Raw genomic sequence first — 25,716 nt, forward strand, 5'->3', positions numbered from 1 at the left:
GCCTATAATATCACAATGTTAGAACTTCTATCCATATAATTGTGAAAAAACAAAGAAACACACAGAAGATAGCATGGCTGCAAAGTAGGGTGGCCAACTGATGAAGGAAGACCTCTTGTCCCTGCTGCTATTGCCTGTCATTGCTCAGCTTGCAGCAAGAGGAAATTCCAGGGAGAAATGGTGGAGAAGGGGATCAACATCCCCAGTGTGATAATGTTGCTTCTAGCACAACCCAAATGTGACATCATGTCAGACGATGCTCTAGCATTTGCCCAAAACTAAGAAGAATTGGGTTTAATACCCCTCTTTTCTCTGCCCTAAGAAGTCCCAAAGTGGCTTTCAATCATGTTCCCTTTCTGTCCCCACAACAGACACCTTAGAGGTAAGTGCAGCCAAGAGAGTACTGAGAGAACTGTGAGAGGCCTAAGGTCACCCAGCACCGGATTAAACCCAGTGGAGGCCCCTAGGCAGTCGAACTCTCAAGGCCCCCCTCACAAAGTGCAGCTCAGTTGATGGCTGCACTTGCAATCTGGGAGGGCTGCAAGCAGGGGGGAGATGGGGGGGAACTGGCCCAGGGCCCCTAAAGGCATGGGGACCCATATGCCGGTGCCTACTCGGCCTATTTGTTAATCTGGCCTCATGGGAGGAGTCGGGAATCAAACCCAGTTCTCCAGATTAGAGTCTGCCACTCTTAACTACTGTACCATGCTGTGGTGTGATGATGTCACTAAGCTGTGATGTCTCCAGAAATAACAATATTGTGCCAGGGATATAGATCTCTTCCCCTCCCAACTGTAAGTCCTACCTCTACTATCATCTGTTTGCCAGGCAGGGCTGCCTGGCAAACCTACTTCAAAGACTGACTTCCAATATATTTTGATATCTTTATCTTTGCCAAGAGAATTAACACGTAAATTTCTGTTGTGAGTCTACTTAGCAGGGCTGCACCTATACTGTTTGGCACCCTAGGCAAGGCTAATTACTTGCACCTCTCATGAGCCAGCAATTAGGAGTGGTGGCAGCAGGAGTAGCAGCAGCAGACCCAAGTGAGAGCAATGGGCCAGGGGCAGAGTGTGTCAAGCATTGTTTATTTCTTTCTGGTGATAGCTATCAAAATATAGAAATGTTACTAACCATGACTAAAACTCAGGCACATCAAAGTAGAGAACTCTTTCGCTTTTACTAACAAATGCAGGAATGTACTCTTTGAAGATAAAACCTCCTGGGACCAATTCCCAGGCCAGCCAGGCTTGGACCCAGGAAGCGCCAGCCATAATAGAGATAAGAAAGTTACAGTGTGAAGTTTCATACATGAATGTAGAATTGTTTAGAGAATGTAGAATTGTTTAGAGAAGTCTTTGATGTGCCATCTTTAAGTATGCATCTCACTGTTATACTGTATCAGTTCCAATACCTAGCTCAACTGAGCCACATGGATTATCAATAAACCAAACTTTGTTTCAAAAATCCAAGGACTGGTTATTTTGAAATCTCATGCTTGACACAGTGTCCACTTGGAGCTGTGCAACTGCACAAGAGGCAAAGAAGGAGGCCATGTGCTTCCATGGCTCTCCTGTAGATGTACACAGGTTGTTGGGGAGCCTGTTGCATTTTTAAACCGGCAGGGATGTCTTTCCAAGTCAAGTGAGCTGGCCTGGCTCATGTACACACCTTTTCTCAACTCTGAAGGATAGTTAACAAACTGTGACACAGACACATTCATTGTAGTAAAACAGTAGCCTCATTCTTGTGAACAGGCTCCTTCAACAATCACTCCTAGTTAGAATGAGCTATGGTTCAGGTAGGCACAGAGAAGAAGAGATTGGGGGAGGCATGACAAAGCCCACACAAGAAGCAACTTGGAGGCAAAGCTCAGCTTGCCCCCACTTTCCACCCCCAGAAAGCCATCCCCATAGGCCCCGGAACTGCAGTGGGTAGTGGAGTCTACCTTGTCAGCAATGCTGCGAAGGAGTTGGAAGTCTAAGCCAGGCTTGAGCTCAGTGCCTGCCTCCTCACTGCTAAAGGTGGCCAGTGGGTGCAGCATATCCCACAGGGACTTTGGGCCAGAGGAAGACAGCATCTTGGGAGTCCCCACCCCTCCGTCCGCCTTGCAGACATGCTAGAGGCAGAGCAGTGGGAAGTGTAAAGTCCCGGCTGAAGCAGAAAGAAGGTGCTGATGGCCACATGGCTCCTCCCCAACAGTCCATGAGCAGCCCCTGGACTGTTAACCTCCCCCCCCACCAACCCTCCCCCCCCACTGATGGACCCAGGCCCTCCAAAACCTCAGTGTTCCTGGCCAGCATCAATCCCCTGTCTGATCTGGATCATGTGCCAGCAGTGCCCTTCTCTCTGCCAATATTGCCATATTTCATGTCAGTTCCATAAATTGACATGAAAGATGTCAATCTTAACAAATGAGTGTTAGAAGAACCCTGAAGTCTCTGCGGGAAACTCTGGTGCCCCTCTGGAAATCATTCTTCTCCAGCTGATGAACTGGAGGCTCCAGCCAGAAACCATTCAGAGGGCGTTTTCACACTCACCTTAATCAGCAGCGACCCCCTCTTCACCGTGCAGGATCTGCGCGGATTTCTCACTAATTGCCGCGGAGCACCCGGAAGAGCCGGAAAGTCCCGGCGCTTTTGCGGCGCAAACGGAAACCGCCAAAAACCAGTTTCCGTTTGCGCCGCAAAAGCGCCGGGACTTTCCAGCTCTTCCGGGTGCTCCGCGGCAATTAGTGCGAAATCCGCGCAGATCCTGCGCGTTGAAGAGGGGCGTCGCTGCTGATTAAGGTGAGTGCGAAAACGCCCAGTGAGAATTCATCCAGGTCTTTGATACCATCTCCTGAGGCCTGAACTCGGGATTGCTTTGTGGCCACATAAGTGAGAGGAGGGCACCTTGGCATACACCAGAAAGAAAGGCACCTGAGTAGCCCTGCGGGGTGGGTTGCTGTAGTACCGCTTTTGGCCATCAGATATCACCCTCTACACAGGACAGCTGCCCAGCAGCAGAGAAACCTGCAGCAGCCACATCTCTTTCTCATTCATTGATCCCTGCCTTGCTGCCCCTGGACTGATGGCATCCTAGGTGGTGGCCTAATTGGCCCAGTGAGTGGTCCAGCCTTGGGCTAGAGTTATTGAAGCATTAAGCTTGGCAGAACTCATTTATCACAGAAATGAATATGTAAACTCTCTTGCCAAAAGTGTGACTTTTCATCCATAATCCTCATGTCAGGCTACCAGTTCTTGCAACTAATGCTTCTATGAGTGTTGGTTGACTTCAAGCCCCCTGGCAACCACTGTGTAAGTGGATCATGTCTATGTTCTTTTTTATTCAGCTCTCTTTAGTCAGCACAAATGTCACATGGCCCTGATTGGTTTTAATGCTGCTGGTCCCACTTTTCAGTTATGAAATTAAGAAAAGTAATGTGTATTGTATAACTCATGTTCTCATTATTATAGCAAACAGGCTTCCTTCTAATAATGTCTTCTAGTGCTGCTCTGAAGTGAAACATTTTACATCTAGATCAGCTCATTTTTCATGCTTACATTAACCTAAAAGGATGTCAGCAACTGTTTTACCAAAATTAACATTCTGTAGTTGTGATGACAGTGGGTTCCCTTTTCTCACAATTCTTTGCATTTTCTTTGAAATTTCAGAGTCAATAATAAGTTAAACCTCATTGGGAGAAATCTTTTATCTTTTTCATTCATATTTTCCATGGACACTTGCTGCCTTCAAATCCTTTCTTGGTTTGCAACCTTTAATAGCATCCTTACAAAACATAATGTTTGATGGGTTTGCTCAATAAACCAAATAGATGGTTATATCAAATAATGGAATGATAACATACATAATAACTAAATGGCAACAAAGGAATGCAAGATATTAAAAAAATCTATTCTGCTGTTCATCCAAGGAGCTCAAAGAAAAGGGGGGAAACAGTGGATGCTTTCACACGGCCACTGTTTGCAAGTGAATTTTGCTGTTCTCACACAGTGAAAATCCAGTTGCAGAGTGTGTTATTTAGTGTATGTGAACACACCCAATGTCATTACAAATGTGGAAGGTAAATACTGGTAGAATAGTTGCTTACGTCCTTCATTTGATCCTCATAATAAACTTGTAGACTAGTCTAAAAGAGAATTACTGGCCCAGGGTAAGCTTCACAGATGAGATGAAGAAGATGATATTGGATTTATATCCTGCCCTCCACTCCGAAGAGTCTCAGAGCGGCTCACAATCTCCTTTACCTTCCTCCCCCACAACAGACACCCTGTGAGGTGGGTGGGGCTGGAGAGGGCTCTCACAGCTGCTGCCCTTTCAAGGACAACCTCTGCCAGAGCTGTGGCTGACCCAAGGCCATGCTAGCAGGTGCAAGTGGAGGAGTGGGGAATCAAACCCGGTTCTCCCAGATAAGAGTCCGCACACTTAACCACTACACCAAACCGGCTCTCAGGGATTTGAACTTGGGCCTCCCCAATACTGCTTTGACACACTTACCACTATATAAGCTGAGGCTACAGCAAATGTTTTCTGTTGTGCCTGAAGTTTTTCTCTTTTATTCAAGTCATGCTGTACTCTTTTCAAAGGACACAGTGTTCTGACCTGCCTGCAGGTTGCCATTCCCTCTGTGAACACATATCTTCCTGTGCTATTTCTTTCCACCAGAAACTTCACTCAGCTTCCTGTGTGAATCCTGATGTGTAGCTGTCAATCACTTCCATGTCCTCAAGCCTCAGAGAACTGAACAAAGAAATCTTAAAAGCATGAGGCAGTACTTCTGCACCAAAGTGACCTTACAAAGTATCAAACAGTACCTGGCAGGACGTTTAATCAAAGCGATCATTGCTTTGACATTACTGAAACATAGGAAGAAAAAACACTGGACTGAAAAAAGTGTTACATACTTTATTTTTAAATAGACTAGTCTCCCTGCTCTATCTGAGGAGGTGCCAATATACTTTTATTTTTTGGGATGGTCCCAAAGGGGCCTTCCTCTGATGCAAAGAGGTTTCCACCAGTGGAATATGCCTCTTCTATCAGAGGAAGGCTCTTTGCAAAGGAAGAAGGCCCCATCACTGGTGGAACATAAGAGTTCCAGTTTACATTTCCAAAAGCCAGTTTACATTTGTGACGCAAAAGCCGCGGGACTTTGCAGCTCTTCTGAGTTCTGCGGAGCAATTAGTGTGAAATCCGCGCAGACGCTGCGCGGTGAAGAGGGACGTCGCTCCCGAGTAAGGTCAGTGCGAAAACGCCCATTGTGTCTCGGGGTGGCAGGAGGGACTGGCTGCTGGGGGGAAGTGAGCGGAGATGGAGGCACCTCATGTGTCTCCATTTCTTCCCCCTCCACCCCATGCGGCCTTCCCTCCTGGCCATGCCCTGAAGGACTGCTGGTGCCGGAAGGAACCAAAGAAGGGGGCTGGTCCTCTTCAACCAGCTTCTCCTCCAGCTCCTGCACGACACTCTGCACCCTTCTTGGGGTGATCGTTTTGGACAGAAAACTGTCCCCAAAGCTCATCTCCAAGGAGGGATGCTCTTGCTGCCCCTCCTTCGGCTGCTAAGGCCGAGCGACATCAGCTGGAGGAGAGACTGCCCTGCTCAGTGCCAGCACCTAATAGCACCTCTGCTGGGGGCGCCCTTGCAGCAGCCTCAATGAAGGGCCCAAGGCAGGCCTTCTTTTTCATCACACTCTGGCCAGAGGTATAACTCAGCTTAATCATGAGTACAGATGTCAGGCATAAACTGTTTCACACACCAGATGTAATGCAAATAGTCAAGAAACTCAAAACAAGCTCCTTAGAAGAAGCTCAGTAACAGCATGATGGGGAATACCTCTTCAAAGTCAACATCAAATAAACAGTATACCCACCCTACATCAAACCCTTAAAAATTTCCCTCCATTACCATTAGGACACCAAAAGACCACCAGTCGGCACTTTGTGTATGCCCTCGCCGGTTGACCACTTCCGGGGCCATGTACTCTATTGTCCCACAGAATGAATAAGCTCTCTTGTCATGATCAATGGCTTCCTTGCTCAGGCCAAAGTCTAAACAAATTAGATGAAGAAAAATGAAGCATGTAATATAACAATCATTAGAATAACCATGAATTCCATACAGCATTTTGTAGTCTGATCAGTTAGGAAAATAATAGTGCAACCCTATGTAGTCACTGCAGTTTACTGATTGCAATGGTCTTCAACCAGAGTAACTCTGTATAGATTGCAATATATGTAGGGTTGCCAGGTCCAGGTTACAAAATACCCAGAGATTTTTGGGGGTGGAGCATGGTTTGGGGTACAATGTCATAAAGTCCACTCTCCACAGCAGCCATTTTCTCCAGGGAAACTGCTGGAGATCAGTTGTAATAGCAGGAGATCTCCATCTACCACTTGGAGATTCCCAACCCTAACTATACACAACGATCACTTCTGGCTAGGACACAAAGGCCTCATCCCAGCTCTACTTGGTTGCTTGTTCCTATTTATAATTCATAAGTAGTTTTTTTTTTCCAGAAGAACCATGTTCAAAGAGATGTAGAAAAAAAAACAGAATTAGAAAGCAGAAATCATAAATAAAATATGTGAGACTAAAATTCAAGTACTTTCTCCATTTTAAAAATGGTAAGGACTAGAATAGATATGGGAAAATTTACAGCTCTGGATTATGTATTCTTATCTGCAACAGGAAAAACAACCATTTTTTTAAAAAAAAATTCAAACATTTATATGCTACCTCTTCAGAGGCCTGCTGAAGACAGCTTACAAGATAAAATAAAATCATTAAAATGTAAAGCAATTATAAGTAACAAGTCATTAAAAACCCCACCAATAATAACCAAGAGAATAAAATGAGGGCAGTTTGCAAACAGCCCTGACCATAAAAGAAGCATACACTCAGAGCATAAATTCAGAGCACAAAACATTTGGAAGGCTACAAGATCCTCATAAAGTCCTCAGGCTAGAAGCAGACTTTATCAACAACAAATAAAAAAGATCAAACACCCACTTAAGAGTCTGGGTAAAAAGAAATGTTGAGCCTGGTGCCTAAAAGAGAGTAAGGGTGGCACCATGTGTACTTTAAGGGGGAGGGAATTCCACGGGTGCATTGCTACCCCAGAAAAAGCTCTGTCTCTAGTTGCCACCTTCCTAACTTTGCAGGCATGAGTACAGAGAGCTGGGCTTGAGGAATAGGCCATGCTTTAGTGGTACTACAGCATCTGCTTATCATGCAGAGGTTCCCAGGTTCAATCCCTGGCATCACCAGTTAAAACTATAATGTAGTCTGTGATGTGAAAGGCCTCTGTCTGAGACTCTGGGGAATTTCTATCAGTCAGAGTAGGCAATACTTTGATAAATCAATGGTATGACTTGGTACACTGACTCAGTATAAGGCAGCAATATGTGTTCATGGTTTATAAAGAAGATTTTATGTTCAGCTTGACCTGGAGGAGCACTGCAACAATGCTCAGGATTGAAATTTGGTGCTTTTTCAACAGGAGGGGAATTCTGTAACCCAGAGATAGCACACAATGTCTGAACCCGATCCACAGATGATACTATTAACGTGGCATCCTTGGGGGATTTTGGATACAGAGGCTCTTCCTTATGTCTAGTTTGAGCTATTTGTATCCAGACCTCTGAATTGTGAGCAAAAGAGAACAGATAGCCAGTTCAGACAGTACTTCTAGGGTCTATCCATGTCAGAGAAGAATGTGATGAGTAGAACGTAACAATGGAAACTTCTGTATGCTACATACCTGTTATCTTAATATGTCCATCTTCATCCAGAAGAATGCTATAGACATTATAGTAAAAGGTTTAGGGCAAATGGCAAATGTATTGAGCAAGCAAAAACAGAACTATATTTATTCAAATGAAACAACAAATGCTGAACGGACATAAACATCTTGGGATCCCAATCCCCCGATCCGAGTGGGGAATCCCCCAATTCGGGGAGGGCTTCTCTGCTACTGGACAGCTGGACAGTGGGGGAAATCCCACCCCATTTTTTTATTTTTAAAATAGATTTTATTTTTTTAAATCTAATCCAATACAAGGGAAACATAGGGAACATAAATAACAAAAATATAAATCTAACATACAAGAATCCAATTTAGATCATTGGATGCATATAACAATTTACAAAAACGATACATAATACGCTAGGTATTAAGAATTAAGAAAAAGCCTACAATTCATTCTATTAGGCCGTGGCAACTTGGCTTAGGCTGAGTGGGTTGAAGCTGAACCCGACGAAGACAGAGGTCCTTTGCGTGGGGCGCGGCGCTCTGGGAAGGGAAATACCTCTCCCGGTTTTTGACGGTGCGCCGTTGAAGGCGGCGGGCCGGGTCAAGAGCCTGGGAGTCCTACTGGAGCCTTCACTATCAATGGAGGCCCAGGTAGCGGCCACTGCCAAGTCGGCATTCTTCCACCTGAAGCGGGCAAGGCAGCTGGCTCCTTTCCTGGAGCGCCGGGACCTGGCAACAGTGATCCATGCGACGGTCACCTCAAGACTAGACTACTGCAATGCCCTCTACATGGGGCTGCCTTTGTGTCGAACCCGGAAGCTGCAGCTAGTGCAGAACGCAGCGGCCAGGCTGTTATTGGGACTCCCGAAATGGGAGCATATACAGCCGGGGCTGCGTGAACTGCACTGGCTGCCAGTTACATACCGGGTCCGATACAAAGTGCTGGTTATTACCTTTAAAGCCCTATATGGCCGAGGACCTGCCTACCTGAGGGACCGTCTCTCCCCATATGAGCCCCAAAGAGCACTGAGGTCGGCAGGGAAGAACACGCTGACTATCCCTGGGCCAAAGGAGGCGAAATTACAGAGTACACGGGCACGGGCCTTCTCTGTTATAGCCCCGTGCCTTTGGAATCAACTTCCGGAGGAGGTACGGGCCCTGCGGAATTTGGACCAATTCCGCAGGGCCTGTAAGACCATCCTTTTCAAGCAGGCGTTTGTAGAACTTGATAGGATGGCTGTTTAATTACCAACTATTTATCTAGTGACCCCTGCCATAATACAAGTGTACAGATAACATCAGGAAGATCACCGCCGTTTAAACTATGGAATGATCCAGACATTTGAAACTGGTTTTAGATTGTTGTTTTAAATCAATGTATAACTTAAATGTTGTTTTAAATTACCTTATATTGTATATTTTATATTGTATAATTTTATCGAACTCTTGTCAGCCGCCCTGAGCCTGCCTAGGCGGGGAGGGCGGGATATAAATAAAATTTATTATTATTATTATTATTATTATTAGGCAAAAAGGAAATATTCCTAAAGAATTCCAAAACCGGGGCCCAAAACAAATCATAATCTATAGCCAAATCAGTATCATTTTCAAAGAAAGGGTTATCCATTGTCTTACCCATTACATACTGGTCCCATAACTTATCATACCACATTTCAATCGTGGGGGTATGTGGGGGTTTCCAATTTTTAACAATCGTCATACAAGCTATTGCCAATATTGTTGAGATTAAAGATTTCTGATCTTTACTCACCAATTTATCAGGCCAGATATCAAATAAAAGCAGTTTAAAATCTACTGGAATGGTTAGATCAAATATTTGCTTAACCACTTTATTCCAAAAGTTTTAGTTTTATTTGCTTAACCACTTTATTCCAAAAGTTTGACACTGGTGGACATTCCCACCACATATGATACAGGGAGCCTTTAGTTTTACAATTCCTCCAACGATCTGGACTTGAGACCATAGAGATTTTACTCATCATGACAGGGTTTAAATACCAAAGTGAATACATTTTTAAAAACTGGAGATGAATACCAATGCTTATAGCCTTAATGGAAGGGAAGTTCCAGATCCTTTCCCAATCGCTTTCCTCTAGTCTTTGAGGTAGCATTAAATTCCAACGTTTAATTTAAGAGGGTGGATATGAATGAAGAGAATTAAATAATTATATATATTAGAAATCCCACCCCAAAATGAGTTTGTTCAAGCCACTTCTGGTAAAACTGGAAGTGGCCCAAAAACCCAGATGTTCTGCCCCAGAGCAGCTGCTTCCCCTAGGGGAAACAAAGAACCACTAGTTTGGTGTAGTCGTTAAATGCATGGACTCTTATCTGGGAGAATTGCTTTGATTCCTCACTCCTCCACCTGCTGCTGCTGGAATGGCCTTGGGTCAGCCATAGCTCTCACAGGAGTTGTCCTTGAAAGGGCAGCTGCTGTGAGAGTCCTCTCAGCTCCACCCACCTCACAGGGTGTTTGTTGTGGGGGAAGAAGGTAAAAAGAGATTGTAAGCCGCTCTGATTCAGAGAAAAGAGTGGGGTATAAATCTGCAAGGCTTCAAGGATCAGTTTTGCTCCTCTCCCTTCGCCCCCCCTCCGATTAGAACAAAAGTGGCCATGACAGCGAGTTGACTAGTCCATTTTTCATCCCCGAAATACCACTCAAATGGCTGCCAGCCATTTCCTGTTTGGTGTAGTGGTTAAGTGTGCGGGCTCTTATCTGGGAGAACCAGATTTGATTCCTCACTCCTCTACTTGCAGCTGCTAGAATGGCCTTGGGTTAGTCATAGCTCTTGCGGAGGTTGTCCTTGAAAGAGCAGCTGCTGTGAGAATCCTCTCAGCCCCACCCACTAAACAGGGTATCTGATGTGGGGGAGGAAGATGAAGGAGATTGTGAGCCGCTCTGAGACTCTGAGATTTGGAGTGGAAGGCGGGATATAAATCCAATATCATCATCTTCTTCTTCTTCCTACTTCTGGTTTTACCAGAAGTTTTAGGCTACTTCTGTTTTGGGCCAAAATATCATTTGCATCCCTGCCTACCTTCTGGAATGCCCCCCCAAAGGCTCCCACCAGAAAGGTAAGGGGACTTGGCAACCCTATAAATATCATAAATATTCAGTAACAAATTAAAGACAATATTTCATTAAAATACAAAGTTGAAAACCAATAAATGCAGTCAAAAATGCAGCCTAACCAGTTTACCCTCCAGCAAATGCCCTCTGGAACAACAGTCTTGCAGGACTTCCTTAAAACGGAAAGTTAAGACAAAGCCACATTCATTCTAGCAGGCCATTCCAGAGGAATGGACTTTCCTCAGTAAAAGCCCCTGACCTAGCTGCTGCTAAACAGACATTCTTAGGTGAGGGTACCAGTAGAAGAACACTTTCTGAGCAGCATAAATGGTACATGGGAGTATAGCAGGAGTTCAAAAAGTATGAGGACCCCAGTCCATGAAGGGCTTTAAAGATATCACTTTGAATTGGACCTGGAAGCAGAGTGGCAACCAGTACATTGGACACAGCACTGGAGTTCTATGTTCCAAGTGACTTAGACATGAGTCTTGCTGCCACGTTATTTAATACATATTACATTGTCCTTCTACTTTTGTAATTGTATTTTGTAATTGTATTGTACCACCCCGTAAAAAAAGTCTGGCATGAAAACATTGTGAAAGCAACATCACCCTAGAGTCGGAAACGACTGGTGCTTGCACAGGGGACCTTCCTTTTCCTTATGGTATGTTATGTTATTATTGTTGCTATGTAGGACTTCCAGCGAAAACATGGAAGTGATGTCACACCTCTCTATGAATTACTAGAAACTCTATGATAATGCCATTGACCCAAAAGACATTTTAAAAAATTTTCTCTGAGCATTCCTGCCACTGAGTAGCAGCAACAAACAGGAGCTGGCAAAACTGTGTCTTATATAAGTTTTGTTTGCATTGTTTTCTGATTTTGTAATCCTAGTTCTATTTGTTTATTAGCTTTATGTTGTCTGATTGCATCTCAGTGAGAAGGGCAGGCTGCAAATGAAATAAATATACAGAACTAAACAGAGTAAATGTAAGGATTAGATCAAATGGCTATTACCCCCTCGAGACTTCTGTCTGATTGGGGAACTTCCCTGAGTTTGGTCAGATAAATTCATGCAGAACACAAAACTCTTCTTGACAGGGAATGTCCCCAAATTGTTCCCTGTGAGCTCATGCTGCAATAAATGTTGCTAATCTTTAAGGTTCACTGGACGTTTGGTTTATTTTTTTGCAGTGAGCCCTTTTTTGAAGAGATTACAGGTACTGAGCTGACAAAAATCGACTCTGCAGACATAAGCAGGCAGCAGTTAGTATTGGCTAGTTTATCGTTTTTATTGTCTCCTGTTCATAGTCTCTTAAACTAATTTAGAAAGGCAGGCTAAAATATTTATTTCAAAATATATAAATCTCAGTTCAGCATGCTGACTCTCTTATACCCCTTCCCTGCTCCCTACTGTGCCTAAGGTTTATCATTAACTGAACCTTCAAAGATACTCTCCAAGTGATTCCAATAAATTAGATTTTATATGTCTTGAGACATCAACTGTGTGAGGAAATTGGTAAACGCTCTCATGGGTATTTAATTTAAAAGCATTGCATGTGTATGTCTTCACAAACTTACTTTTCTGGTTTCAAATCCCTGTAAATTATACCAAGACCATGGAGATGATCTAAAGCCAAGGCCAGCTCAGCTAAGTAGAACTTAACATCTTCTTCTGTAAACATTACCTAAGGAAAAAGAGAAAACTTGATTATTTAATGTAAGAATGTGGGCTTATTTGTATTGATTTTTCTACTGGAAATGATACATTGGCCCAGCAAACACAACAAATTTGCAAATTATTATTCACATAGAAAGAAAGTTAACCATTTATTTATTTCAAAACTAAAGAAGTGGAAATGAGATCCAATTACATTTGTAGTGTTGCTGGCTCTAGGTCAGGAAATTCCTGGAGACTTTGAGAGTGGAGCCTGGGGCAGGCAGAGTTTGGGGAGATGAGAGACTTCAGCTGAGTATAATGCCATAGAGTCCACCCTCTGGGCTTGCCAGCCCCCAGATCCTGGCAGGGTATCCCCTGGTTTTGCAGGCTCCTCCCCACCACCAGCCAGCTGGCCAGTGAGGAGAAGACCTACCATGATAGCCATGATGTGCCTTTAAACCTTTTTAAACTACTTTGAAAAATTTTAAATAACTTAATCTGCTGCTTCCTCAATGACTTTCCATACAGAAAGACAAAGATTATATTTGTGTATTCAGATGAGAATGGTAGGATGGCTGACCCAAGTTATATTGAAAGCCACAAAAAGAGAACTGAGAGGCAGTTCATCAGTGGCCAAGGAAATTACTCCCCAGGAGAGCCTTAAAAGCCCATATGCTCTGAGGTAAAAGCTACAGCCACTTGCTGTTGGCACAGCTGTTAAGGAAAAATTTAGCAGTTGCTGCTGAAACTTATCCAGACATCAGACTCTGAAATAATGTATGTGCTGGTATGATAAAGAACACTGTATTGTTAGCAATGGTAGTGTCAACCTTATGTACTTTATTCACGCCGTACTGGTGGGCTCAGGTCATAACGACAGCCTTACCTTTCCTACTCAAGGGTACAAGAGCAATTAATAGGGGCTAATTTACACAATGATCTCTGCTCGTGGATGCCTCTTGAAACTTCTGCTCTATATGTGCAGCCATATGGTTTGCAGATTAGCATTTGCTATAGGCATTTATACAATACTCCCCAATGTATGGATCACTTGCATGAGGAAAAGATTTTCAGCAGCAGCTGTCATAGGTAATATGTCAATCAGCCCTTGGAGGCCATAGAAAGAATGAGGCAGAACCAACATAGCAGGGAAGGAATATCATGGTTACAGAGTAACAGCATTGACCTCAACAAAGCAGCTATGAAATCAGTTGGAATCCTTTTTTTGACGACTTAGAAGCCAGGGGCATCCTAGCGTGGAAAAAAGATCAAACTCTGATTTTCAATTTGATTGTTTTTTGCAAAGCTTTTAAACTTTCCAGTACTCTTGGGAGGGGGGCAAATTATGTCTATATATGTGCTCCTCATTTTAAGAGATTCTTACTGTATTTAAATCTTAAAATTTCAGTTTCTACTATTGTTTTTGTTAAGGTTGTTTCTTCACATAGTCATAATTAATTTTCTTCCTTTTATATTTTTATATATCCTTGATTGTTGCATGATGCATGTTGATTGTTTTTCTCCTTGTCTTCTTTTATAAAATGTTAATAAAATTTATTCGGAGAGGGAAGCACTGACCTGATATTAGTCACTGCTTGAACGTGTATGGATGAAGAAATGTATGAGTTAATGCTGGAACAAAGCGTAATCTAAAATCTATTAAAATGTTGATTTCAAGATTGGAACTAAAACTTTAGTTTTATAAAATTTGAACATGAGCAAAATTACTTCCTGTTAGATTCAGCACAGCAAACATCATTTGAATTGTTTTTTTCTGCCAAAGCAAAAACTTTTGCACCAAAAGTGAGTGTTACGGTTAAGCCTTGGTATCATCATCTAATGATTTTGGAAGCCAGGAATTTCCATTTCAGCAGGGGGAAACCAGAACAATTTGTCTCTCCAGAAGATGCCAAGGTATATTTCATTTTAAAATGCATTTCAGTGCTAAAATAAAGATCTGACTAAGATTGAAGTACAGCCAATGATCTTTATTCTACTACTAGTGAATATTTTTGCAACAGGCATGAATCCTCCCTCCAGCTGTTCCATTGCTCCACAGATGGTGCTTTGACAACTCAAAATCTCTCATCCTCTAAGTACCATGTGTTTATATCTATATTAGGAGCAAGCCAGTCCTGAACTCTAACCAGATGCAAAAGCCTTCTGAATTTTGCTGGCAAAATGCTCTCTACAATATTTATATTAGGAAGCAAGCCATTCCTTTTGATGATGATAGTGATGATATTGGATTTATATTCCACCCTTTACTCTGAATCTCAGAGTCTCAGAGTGGTCACAATCTCCTTTACCTCCCCAGCAAACACACAACAGACACCCTGTGAGGTATGTGGGGCTGAGAGAACTCTCCCAGAAGCTGCCCTTTCAAGGACAGCTCCTGCAAGAGCTATGGCTGACTCAAGGCCATTCCAGCAGCTTCACATGGAGGAGTGAGGAATCAAACCTGGTTCTCCCAGATAAGAGTCCACGCACTAAACCACTACATCAAACTGATGACAAAGTGCTCTTAATTCATGTATTAATTTAGGAGCAAGCCAGTCCTAAACCTTTTCTCTTATCAGGTGCACAAGCCTTCTGGATTTTGCTGGCTAAATGCTCTCTGCATTATTTTATTAAGAGCAAGCCATTCCTGATTGATGGCAAAATGCTCTCAGTGCCACTTATGTGTTTCATTTAGGAGCAATCTAGTCCTGAACCTCTTCTCTAACCAGATGCAAAAGCCAATCCCCCATTGGGTAAAGAGATAAAGGCACAAGCTACCGTGAAATCCAGCTTCAAACCATCAATAAATCAAATAAATAATACAATAATTAGAAATATCTTATATATTAAATTCCACACAGTATATAAATTCTTATACAGGCCAATGAATGGTTGCACCAGAACGCCAGTCCCTCCTTTTTCTGCAACTGGAGGACGTAGCTCCTTTGGGAAGGTTCCAGTGAAATTGACAATTGTTCAACATGTTCAATATTCTTAAATCTGTGCAGCCAGCAATTCATAAGGCTGTGCAGCCAGCAGTCCCCTGTTTTGCATTAGCTTCTTCAAGCTTCTTATAAAGATTTCAAACACCGGGTAAGAATGCCATCAGCTTTGCTCACTTCTATGGTTATTCATTGAGCAAAGTTGATGGCGTTCTTATGTGGTGTTTGAAATTCTTTATGAGAAGCTTGAAGAAGCTAATGCGAAACAGGGAAACTATAACAAACCTGTTGCTTTATGGACTGCTGGCTGCACAGCCTTATGAATTGTTGGCTGCACAAATTTAAGAATACTTTGTGTTGAACAATTGTCAATTTAACTGGAACCTTCCCAAAGGAGCTACGACCTCCAGTTGCGGAAAAAGGAGGGACTGGCGTTCTGGTGCAACTGTTCCTTGGACTGTATAAGAATTTAAATACCGTGTGGAATTTAATATATAAGATAGTTCTAATTATTGTATTATTTATTTGGTTTATTGATGGTTTCAGGCTGGATTTCATGGTAGCTTGTGCCTTTATCTTTTTACCTTTTTTGCTGTGATTCAAGGGCTAGAGAACGTACTGCTGCAGGCAGTGTTTCAAGTAGTCATTGGTCGTTTTCGCACTCACCTTAATCAGCAGCGACGACCCTCTTCACTGCGCAGGATCTGCGCGGATTTTGCACTAATTGCCGCGGAGCACCCAGAAGAGCCGGAAAGTCCCGGCGCTTTTGCGGCGCAAACGGAAACTGGTTTTTGGCGGTTCTTCTGGGTGCTCCGCGGCAATTAGTGCCAAATCCGCGCAGATCCTGCGCGGTGAAGAGGTTCATCGCTGCTGATTAAGGTGAGTGCGAAAACGACCATTGTCTCTTATCCCCTAGTCTGATATTACTGCCTACATTCTGTGGCTTTGCTACTGTGTGGATCATTCATCCTCAAGAAGATGGTCTCTTTCCTACCTGTTCATAGGGGTGAGAAAGTACAGCCTCTTGGGCTAACAGGAAGAAAAAAATCCTTTTCACCCAGGCTTCAGGCAATCCAGCATCAGCTTTATTATTAGTAGTCTTTTTGAAGGCTCTGACTGTACCACAGCTTTATAAAACTAGAATTATTAAAACACCATCAAGACAAATCTTGAAAAAACCATAACTTCATGTGATAGCTGAGTTCTGCATACAGTAGCTTAGTTCTCCATATGAAAAACTGATTTTCAAAGCAACTAACATGTTGAAATAATTAAAAACCTCCATAAAATATAGCTCCAATTGTAAAGCATAAAACTGCATATCAATAACTGTGCAAAGCAACAACAAAAAATACCCCCCAATCCAAAACTACTCATCCATCCCCTCCCGCCTTCTGAAATTCTTGCTTACTATATTGTACTGCCTATTACATCTATGACTTCTCAGGTCATATATTTCCTTCATCCATAAAAAATACAAATATGAAGGAATTCGACTTTATTGTGTCTTTCTATAAATTGTCATCTAATGTCACAAAGGGAGACTATTCTGCTATCATTCTGTCTTAAGTATTTTACTGATGTAGTCATGATGTCTTGTACCAAGTAAATAGATGGACTTTTTTCTTTTTGTGTGGCACGAGTAATTAATGAGCAATCATTAATCAGTGCCTGAGATCACCCCAGACTGTTTTGACAGCAAAGCACCTGGAGAAACAATAACCTGCAGAGTCAGAGGGTGCTGAAACTGATTTTTCCGGCCTGATTATAGGGTGAGTATGCAAGAAGAACTCAAAGAAAAGCAGTTTTTGGTACTCAGGGAGATGATGTTGCTTTTGGGACTAGCATTACTGGACTGTGTTCTTGCTTCTGTACCCTTGTAATGCTTATTCATCATGCCCAGAATAAATCTTCCACATGGTCTCTCTACAGAAAACTGATTACTCAGAATAAGAAAGTGCAATAACATGACTAATGAGGATCAGATACCATTATTAGTGCATCTATAATTAGTATTTTCTGTTGTTACTGTTCATATTGCTTTTATAAAACTAGGTTTATCACTATATTTCTCTTTTGTGTTGCTTATCTTTAGCACATAAACAGGATTAGATTTTGATATGTTTGTAAACTGATATTATTATTTTTTTTAAAGTAGGGTTTTAAAATATTTCAGATAAAAAATAAAACACCAGTGAATGCTTTCAATATGGTCCAATTTGCACATAATAAACCTAGGGGAAACCATAAGAGAAATTATATTTATTTGATTTACATCCTGCTCAATCCCACAGGTTCAGAGAAAGGTTTATAGTTTTTCAGATGCATTTATGTTCCTAAAGGGCTCACAATTTAGATTACATATTTTATTACATTGGTTTGTTTTTTATACACAATTCATGAAACTGGTGGATTTACCTCTTTGGAAAGTCTGGTAAAAAGGTCTCCTCCTCGTAGGAAATCTAATATAAGATATAACTTTCCTTCTGTTTGAAATGCTGCAATAGAAAAAGATGGTAATGTTGCATTTTCAATAATGAAGATTACAAATATATATATTTTTACCTACACTGTACCATTCTCTGTAAAAGTTATTCTTTCTTGATACCTGAAGATTAATATTATAGCACTAGAAGCCAGTGCAGCAGTTAAAAGACTGGACCAGGAATGGAGAGGTAGAGGTTCAAATCCCAGCTCATCATGAAACTCACCATGTGAACTTGAGCCATTCTCTCTCTCCATTTCTTTAACCTACATCATAGATTGTTGTGAGATAAAATGGAGGAGGAAAGGATTTTATGAGATATTTGAGCTCTCGGGGAGGGGGAAGGATAAAAATTTAATAAAGAAAATTTGAAATCGTTGCTCAACTGAGGGTCCATTAAAATGAAAATTTTTGAAAACACAGCAGTTGCTGAAGTTTGTTCACAGTTAAATGTTATAAAATGTATTTTAGAGCACTGGTGTTCAACTAGTGGGATGTAGAAGTAGTCCATATGGGAAGCAGGGTTCTCAAAACAATTACTAACAATTTGTTGTCTTTGAATTCCTATGTCCACTAGTAAGCATGAGGTACAATTTTCTGCAAATCCTATATGCAAAATATTATCATCTGTGATCTTTTGTACCTAGTAGCAACAGAATGACTTTAAGCATATAAATGTCCTTTTAGGGAAAACAATTGACTTTGTTTTTATCATGGTGGGACTCAGGTTTATTGATAGAGTGATTAGTGGGATGTCACTATCAAAGAACAAAGGTACTTTGATAGAGTGATCACTGGGTCTAATTGTACCCTGTAATCGAAATGTTTCATATCTGTACACTATATTTTTGTGGATAAATAGAGGTGTGAATTATACTTCTTTAATCTACAAAAATCCTTAATGCTAAATCCCTCGAAGGGCATTAAGATTTGCAGATAATAACCTCCTGGTGGTCCCCAGGGCTTTCTCTGCCCTTGCCTCCAGCCTGGTGAAACTCTCTGCCAAGTGACATCCATGCCTGATCGATTAAAGTTTCACAGGGAATGTAAGGCAGAGGTGTTCTACCAGGACTTTTGTTGAGGCCAGCTATAATATAGTGGGTTCTGTGCATGGAGTAGTTGCCAGCTGAGTGATCACAAGCTCTTTAATAGACATGCTATAGGATAGGGCTACATTACAAGACTGTGGATGGGGCCTACCGGCCCAACTTATATACATCTCTGGATTCCCGCGCTAGCACCTCATTAGGACATTCAAACCAGGTGGGGGCTTGTGATTGTTCTAGAGCTGCAGAAATTTGGATCCTGCAGCCCTTTGTTTCCAAGTCCCCAAGCTCAGTCTGTATAGCTCCAATGAGGCCGGCAGGCACACCCAAAGTCTTTACTTGAGTCTACATACATTACATCCCTCCCCTCTTAGTTCGCAGGTCTCTAGTGGACATAGTCTTTTAGGTACGTGGGTTTGCGATGTTCTCGTGTTGACCACCTGAGCACTATTGGGGTGGGGCTGCGGCAGCAGCTTCTGGCACACTGACCGTGGGGCTTGGCGCTGTGATGGAAAGCAATGGGTTAACCATAAGCTGAAGACGCACAGGGCTGTGTCAGGTGACCTGAGGGTGGGGGCAAAGTGCTCAGAGCTCTCAGGGAGGGAAAGTAGTTGAGTGAGAGAAACTGCTGAGGCAGTGATTCAGTCAGTTGGTCAGTGTTGGAGCCTGACAGAGACTGAGAGGGTCAGTTCGAGCCTGCCAGAAGGGCTGAGAGGGCAGCTGATCCTGTGAAGGAGCTTGAGGCGGAGACGGGGAAGTCTTCCAGAGACTACAAGCTCGACAAAACCGGCCAAGAGGGCTGTGTGTGTGAGTCAGTTAAGACCGGAACGGTCACAAACACCTAGAGACTACTCTGAAGATCTAGTGAGGAGGTTGAGGGAGTGGATGTGGGTCTGAGACACCAGAAGGGCTGAGAGGAGAGACTCCAGTCGAGGGGTGAGACTAGACACATCAATCCCAAGAGGCCAGACCTTGGCTAGAGGTGGAGAGTGAGTTAAAGGGAAACTGTGAACTGTGTAACTGTGAGAGACTCAAGAAAAGTAAAAGTGATTGTAAAGCCTGAAACAACTGAACAACGTATTAGCCTGTGTAAATATCTCCTATATCCCCAAGTTAAGAACTTTGTGTTACAATAAATCTGTGGTTTAAGTTAAAGTTTTCAAGAGCCTATATTTTGTGGGAAGAACAAACAAAGCTGCTGTGGTCCCATCAAATAAACAAGTAAAATACCCCGAAGAGACTGAAATAAAGAGATCCAGTAAGGCCGTGAGGCGGGCGCTGCTATAGGCGCCAAGAGAATCTTGGCCGGCGGAGCCAGGTTCCCTGCAGTCTCTTGTTCAGGTGGTAGTCCTGGCTGCTCTGCTGTCTCTGGTGCTGGCAGGGGTGTTAATGCTGGTCTTCTTCCTCTGGCTCATATAATGCAGTGTGTGGCGTGGCTGTCGGATTTGTGACGCTCTCGTCCCCCTCCTGTCCGGGCGACTTACGTGCACGTAATTGGTTGATGTGCCACCTCATTGTGAAATCCCCCTCAGATGTAATCTCGTACAAAATGGCACTCAATACTCTGGAGACCTGTGCCGGTATCCATGCTGGCCCACCCCTGAAGTTTTTAGAAAACACTAAGTCCCCTGTGTCAAACCCCCAGGGCACCTGGACCACTTCCAGTACCTCTTGTAGGTTGGGAGCTCGGTCTGGGTGCATACGGTCAAGCAGGGTAGTCAGCCGCTGACCCATGAGCAGCTCAGCTGGACTGCGGCCGGTGGCGATGCTGGGGGTGGAATGTTGTGCCAGGAGGCACTCGGCTAAGTGGGCTTCCCACTCTCCATGTATGGTGCGGTGGAGCTTTCCCTTCGTAACCCGCACCATCCTCTCTGCTTGGCCATTGGTGGCGGGATGAAAGGGGGCCGACCGTATGTGTTTTATCAAGTTCCAGCCACAGAAATCCTGGAACTCGGCTGAGGTGAAAGCCATCCTGTTATCCGATAACAACATATCCGGGAGGCCATGTGTGGCAAAAACCCTTCGAAGGGCCCCTAGCACCACCCACGTGGATGTGGACGCTACTGGAACTACCTCCATCCACTTAGAGTAGGAGTCTACAATAATGAAGAATACCTGCCCCTGGAATGGCCCTGCAAAGTTGAGATGCAAACGGGACCAGGGGTTGCGAGTGGACTCCCAATGTTGTGCTGGGGTGCAGGGCAGTGCTGGTTGGGTCTCCTGGCATGGCTGACATCTGGCCACCCAGGATTCAATTGCTTCGTCTATCCTGGGCCACAACACCTAACTGTGGGCTAGTGCCTTCATGAGCACGATTCCCAGGTGGGTCTCATGCAGGGCTGTTAGGACTCACTGCTGCAATACCGGGGGCACCACCACCCTACTTCCCCACAACAGACACCCTTTATGCACAGACAGTTCATCCCTGTGGAATGCAAATACCGAGAATTCTGAGCCCACCTGGCCTTCCGACCACCCCCTCCACATCCAGTCCAGAACTCGAGATAGAGTTTTGTCCTTCGAGGAACAGCGGGCAATGTCCTTGGCATGCACCGGGCGGTCTGGGAGGGACTTTAGCAACATGATCTGGAATGCTGGGGCTGGATCTCGGTCCATTGAGGGCAGTGGCAGATGGCTCAGGATGTTGGCATGGCCCATCGCCTTAAGTACCACCTGGAGAAGGTCGTACTGGTACCCCGTGAGGAAAATGGACCAACTCAACACCCACGGTGAAAGCATTTGGGGCAAACAGACCCAGTAGGGACTTGTGGTCCATCAAGATGATGAAGGGCCAGCCATACAAGAAATCGTGGAATTTTTTAACCCCCACCACGATGGCCTTTGTCTATTTGAGAGTAGTTTTGCTCCAGTTTCTGTAGAGTCCTCAAATAGTAAGCTACCGGAACCTCACGGCCATCTGGTAGTTCATGCGCCAGAACGGCACCCACCCTGTAGGGCAAAGCATCACACACTAAAACGACAGGCAGTCTCTCGTCGAAGTGTGCCAGCAAGCTGTTAGAAGTTAGAATGTCCTTTACAGCCTGGAAAGCAGCAGCTTGCTGGTAACCCCAAACCCATGGTGCCTGTTTGTCCGTGTAAGGGCTCTGCTACCACCGCCTTGTGGGGGAGGAAGGTGTGATAGAAACTGAGGATTCCCAAGAAGGATTGTAATTCTGCCTTGTTGGTGGGCGCCGGTGCATCACAAATGGCCTTTATTTTATCCTGGGTTGGATGAATGCCGTTCGCGTCCACCGTATACCTCAGGAAATCAATAGAGGGCACCCCAATCAATAGAGGGCACCTCATTGGGACATTCAAACCGGGTGGGGGCTTGTGATTGGTCTAGGGCTGCCGAGATTTGAATCCTGCAGCCCTTTGTTCCCAAGTCCCAAGCTCAGTCCGTATGGCTCCAATGAGGCCGGCAGGTACATCCAAAGTCCACATACATTCCACCAACAAAAGCTTTTACATCTGCCTGGCATGCTTCCCTTCATCTCTCCCCTATGCCCAAATGCGAGCACTGCCGTCTTGTTTAACTGTTCTGAATATACAAATGCAAACTGTTCTGAAAATACAAATGTTTTAAATATTGTTTTTATGGTTTTAACTTCTTTTATATTGTATTCATCATATTGTTGTAAACTGCCCTGAGCACCACATAAGCAGGGAAGGGTAGTCAACAAATCAAATTTAATGCATAAATGATAAATATCAACTGCAAGAAAAAACATATTGGCAGGGATTCAAACAGCTTTTTGCATCACTGGAAGGAATTACCAGGCTATTCTGACAAAATGTCTTCCTCAGAGATTATACAAATTTTCCTGGGATTGTTTCTGGAACAAGTGGGAGCTGTACAAAAGAGATGGTCTCCACTTGTCCCCAGAAGGAACCAGGCTGCTGGCGCTTAAAATCAAAAAGGTGGCAGAGCAGTTTTTAAACTAAATCCTGGAGATGAAATGTCTCTGGTTCAGGAGATGAAATGTCTTTGGTTTGGGAGAACTCATCTCAAAGTGATGAAAGGTTAGCTGTTACTACTTCTACCGGGTAATGGATCAGAGATGTACGCGGTGACAAACAGTATGGACTGCCTGACAAAGTCTCGAGGCAGCAGGAGGAAGGTTGCGGGCCTAACTTGCCTGGAAAATTATAGATGTTTGTATACAAATGCTAGATGTGTTCGAAGTAAAATCGGGGAGTTGGAATGCTTAGTGTTGGGGGAAAACATAGACATGGGAATTTGAGAAACTTGGTGGAATGAGGAGAATCAATGGGACTTGGAGATTCTTGGATATAAATTATATCAGAAGGATAGGGAGGGAAGGGTTGGAGGTGGGGTGGCTCTGAATGTCAGAGAGGGTATACAGTCCAGTAAGATTGAGGTCAGAGAATTAGATTCCCTTCTAGAAATTATTTGGGTCAAAATAGTGGGCCCAAAAGGAAATTTAACTATGGGAGTTTGTTATCGCCCACCAAATTAAAAGATAGACTATTATAATATGATGGAAGGATTAAAGATAGTGGCTAAACGTAAAAACTGTATCATAATAGGTGACTTTAACTACCTGCAGATTGATTGTGTCAATATGTGTTCTGGTCAGGAGAAAGAGAGAAAGTTTCTAGATGCTCTCAATGACTGTGCTATGGAGCAGATGGTCACAGAACCTACCAGGGGTGGGGCGATCCTGGATTTGGTCCTAAGTAATACTCAAGACCTGGTGAGAGATGTAAAAGTGATCGCACCGCTTGGGAGCAGTGACCATAACATTATTGATTTCACCATTTGTATAAATAGGGAGTTGCCTCAAAAGACCAGCACAACCACTTTTAACTTTAAAAGGGACAAATTCTCTGAGATGAGGAGGCATGTGAAGAGGAAACTGAAAGGAAAGGTAAATACGGTCAAAACCCTTGGGGAAGCTTGGAAGCTGTTTAAAACTACAATCCTACAAGCTCAGATAAAATACATACCACAAGTTAGGAAAGGCACAAACAGGTATAAGAAAAAGCCTGCATGGTTAACAAAGTAATGGAAGCTATAAAGGGTAAGAAGGATTCCTTTAAACAGTGATAAACTAGTCCAAGTGAGGTTAATAAAAGGGAACACAGGCTGTGGCAAAGCAAGACTGTGATCAGTTAGGCAAAAAGGGACTATGAGGAGCATATTGCAAAAAACATAAAGACCAACAATAAAAATTTCTTCAAATATATTAGAAGCAGGAAACCAGCCAGGGAGGCAGTGGGGCCCTTGGATGACCAAGGGGTAAAAGGAGTACCGAAGGAGGATAGGGAAATGGCTGAGAAGCTGAATGCATTTTTTGCCTCCGTCTTCACTGTGGAAAATTAGAAGTGTTTGCCCACTCCAGAACCGCTACTTTTGGAAGGGGTGTTGAAGGATTGATTGAGGTAAATGAGGTAACAAGAGAGGAGGTCCTACAACCGATAGACAAATTAAAAACTAATAAGTCACCAGGTCCAAATGGCATACATCCAAGAGTTCTGAAAGAACTCAAAGGTGAACTTGTGGATCTCCTGACAAAAATATGTAATCTTTCATTGAAATCTGCCTCTGTTCCTGAGGACTGGAAGGCAGCAAATGTCACCCCCATCTTTAAAAGGATTCCAGAGGATATCCAGGAAATTACAGACCAGTCAGTCTGACTTCAATACCAGGAAAGTTGGTAGAAATCATTATCAAAGACAGAATGAGTAGGCACACTGATGAACACAAGTTATTGAGGAAGACTCAGCATGGGTTCTGTAAGGGAAGATCTTACCTCACTAACCTGTTAAGAGTTCTTTGAGGGGGTGAACAAACATGTGGACAAAGGAGACAATAGATGCTGTTTACCTTGACTTCCAGAAAGCTTTTGATAAAGTTCCTCATCAAATGCTCCTTAGTAAGCTTGAAAGTCATAGAGTAAAAGGACAAGTCCTCTTGTAGATCAAAAACTGGCTAATTAATAGGAAACAGTGAGTATAAATGGACAATTTTTTGCAGTGGAAGACAGTAAGTGATGGGGTGCCGCAGGGCTCAGTACTGGGTCCCATGCTCTTTAACTTGTTCATAAATGATTTGGAGTTGGGAGTAAGCAGTGAAGTGGCTAAGTTTGCAGACATTAAATTGTTCAGGGTGGTGAGAACCAGAGAGGATTGTGAGGCACTCCAAAGGGATCTGTTGAGGCTGAGTGAGTGGGCATCAATGTGGCAGATGAGGTTCAATGTGGCCAAGTGCAAAGTAATGCACATTGGGGCCAAAAATCCCAGCTATAAATACAAGCTGATGGGGTGTAAACTGGCAGAAACTGACAAAGAGAGAGATCTTGGGGTCGTGGTAGATAACTCACTGAAAATATCAAGACACTGTGTGATTGTAATAAAAAGGCCAATGCCATGCTGGGAATTATTAGGAAGGGAACTGAAAACAAATCAGCCAGTATCATAATACCCCTGTATAAATCAATGGTGCGGTCTCATTTGGAATACTGTGTACAATTCTGGTCACTGCACCTCAGAAAGGATATTATAGCATTGAAAAAAGTCCAGAAAAGGGTAACTAGAATGATTAAAGGATTGGAACACTTTCCCTATGAAGAAAGATTAAAACGCTTGGGGCTCTTTAGCTTGGAGAAAGAAGTACTTTTCTCCCTTTCTCACAATACAACAACTCGTGGGCATTCAATGAAATTGCTGAGCAGTTGGGTTAGAACAGATAAAAGGAAGTACTTCTTTTGGTTGA

At 43.3% G+C, this 25,716-nt stretch overlaps 1 protein-coding gene across 3 annotated transcripts in view; it reads right to left on the bottom strand.

The window, feature by feature from the left end:
• Positions 1-25,716, bottom strand: part of RPS6KA2 (ribosomal protein S6 kinase A2) — a 428,828-nt gene that overhangs the window by 77,659 nt on the left and 325,453 nt on the right. For all 3 annotated transcript variants that reach the window (XM_060242135.1, XM_060242152.1, XM_060242144.1), the window contains 4 exons: positions 17,865-17,944; positions 12,426-12,532; positions 7,760-7,797; positions 5,905-6,047 (listed from right to left, as the gene is read on the bottom strand). In XM_060242135.1, coding sequence (XP_060098118.1) covers positions 5,905-6,047; positions 7,760-7,797; positions 12,426-12,532; positions 17,865-17,944 — 368 coding nt within the window. The remainder of the gene's footprint in view (positions 1-5,904; positions 6,048-7,759; positions 7,798-12,425; positions 12,533-17,864; positions 17,945-25,716) is intronic.

The sequence above is a fragment of the Heteronotia binoei genome, chromosome 1 (assembly GCF_032191835.1).
Source record: "Heteronotia binoei isolate CCM8104 ecotype False Entrance Well chromosome 1, APGP_CSIRO_Hbin_v1, whole genome shotgun sequence".
Lineage (NCBI taxonomy): Eukaryota > Metazoa > Chordata > Lepidosauria > Squamata > Gekkonidae > Heteronotia > Heteronotia binoei.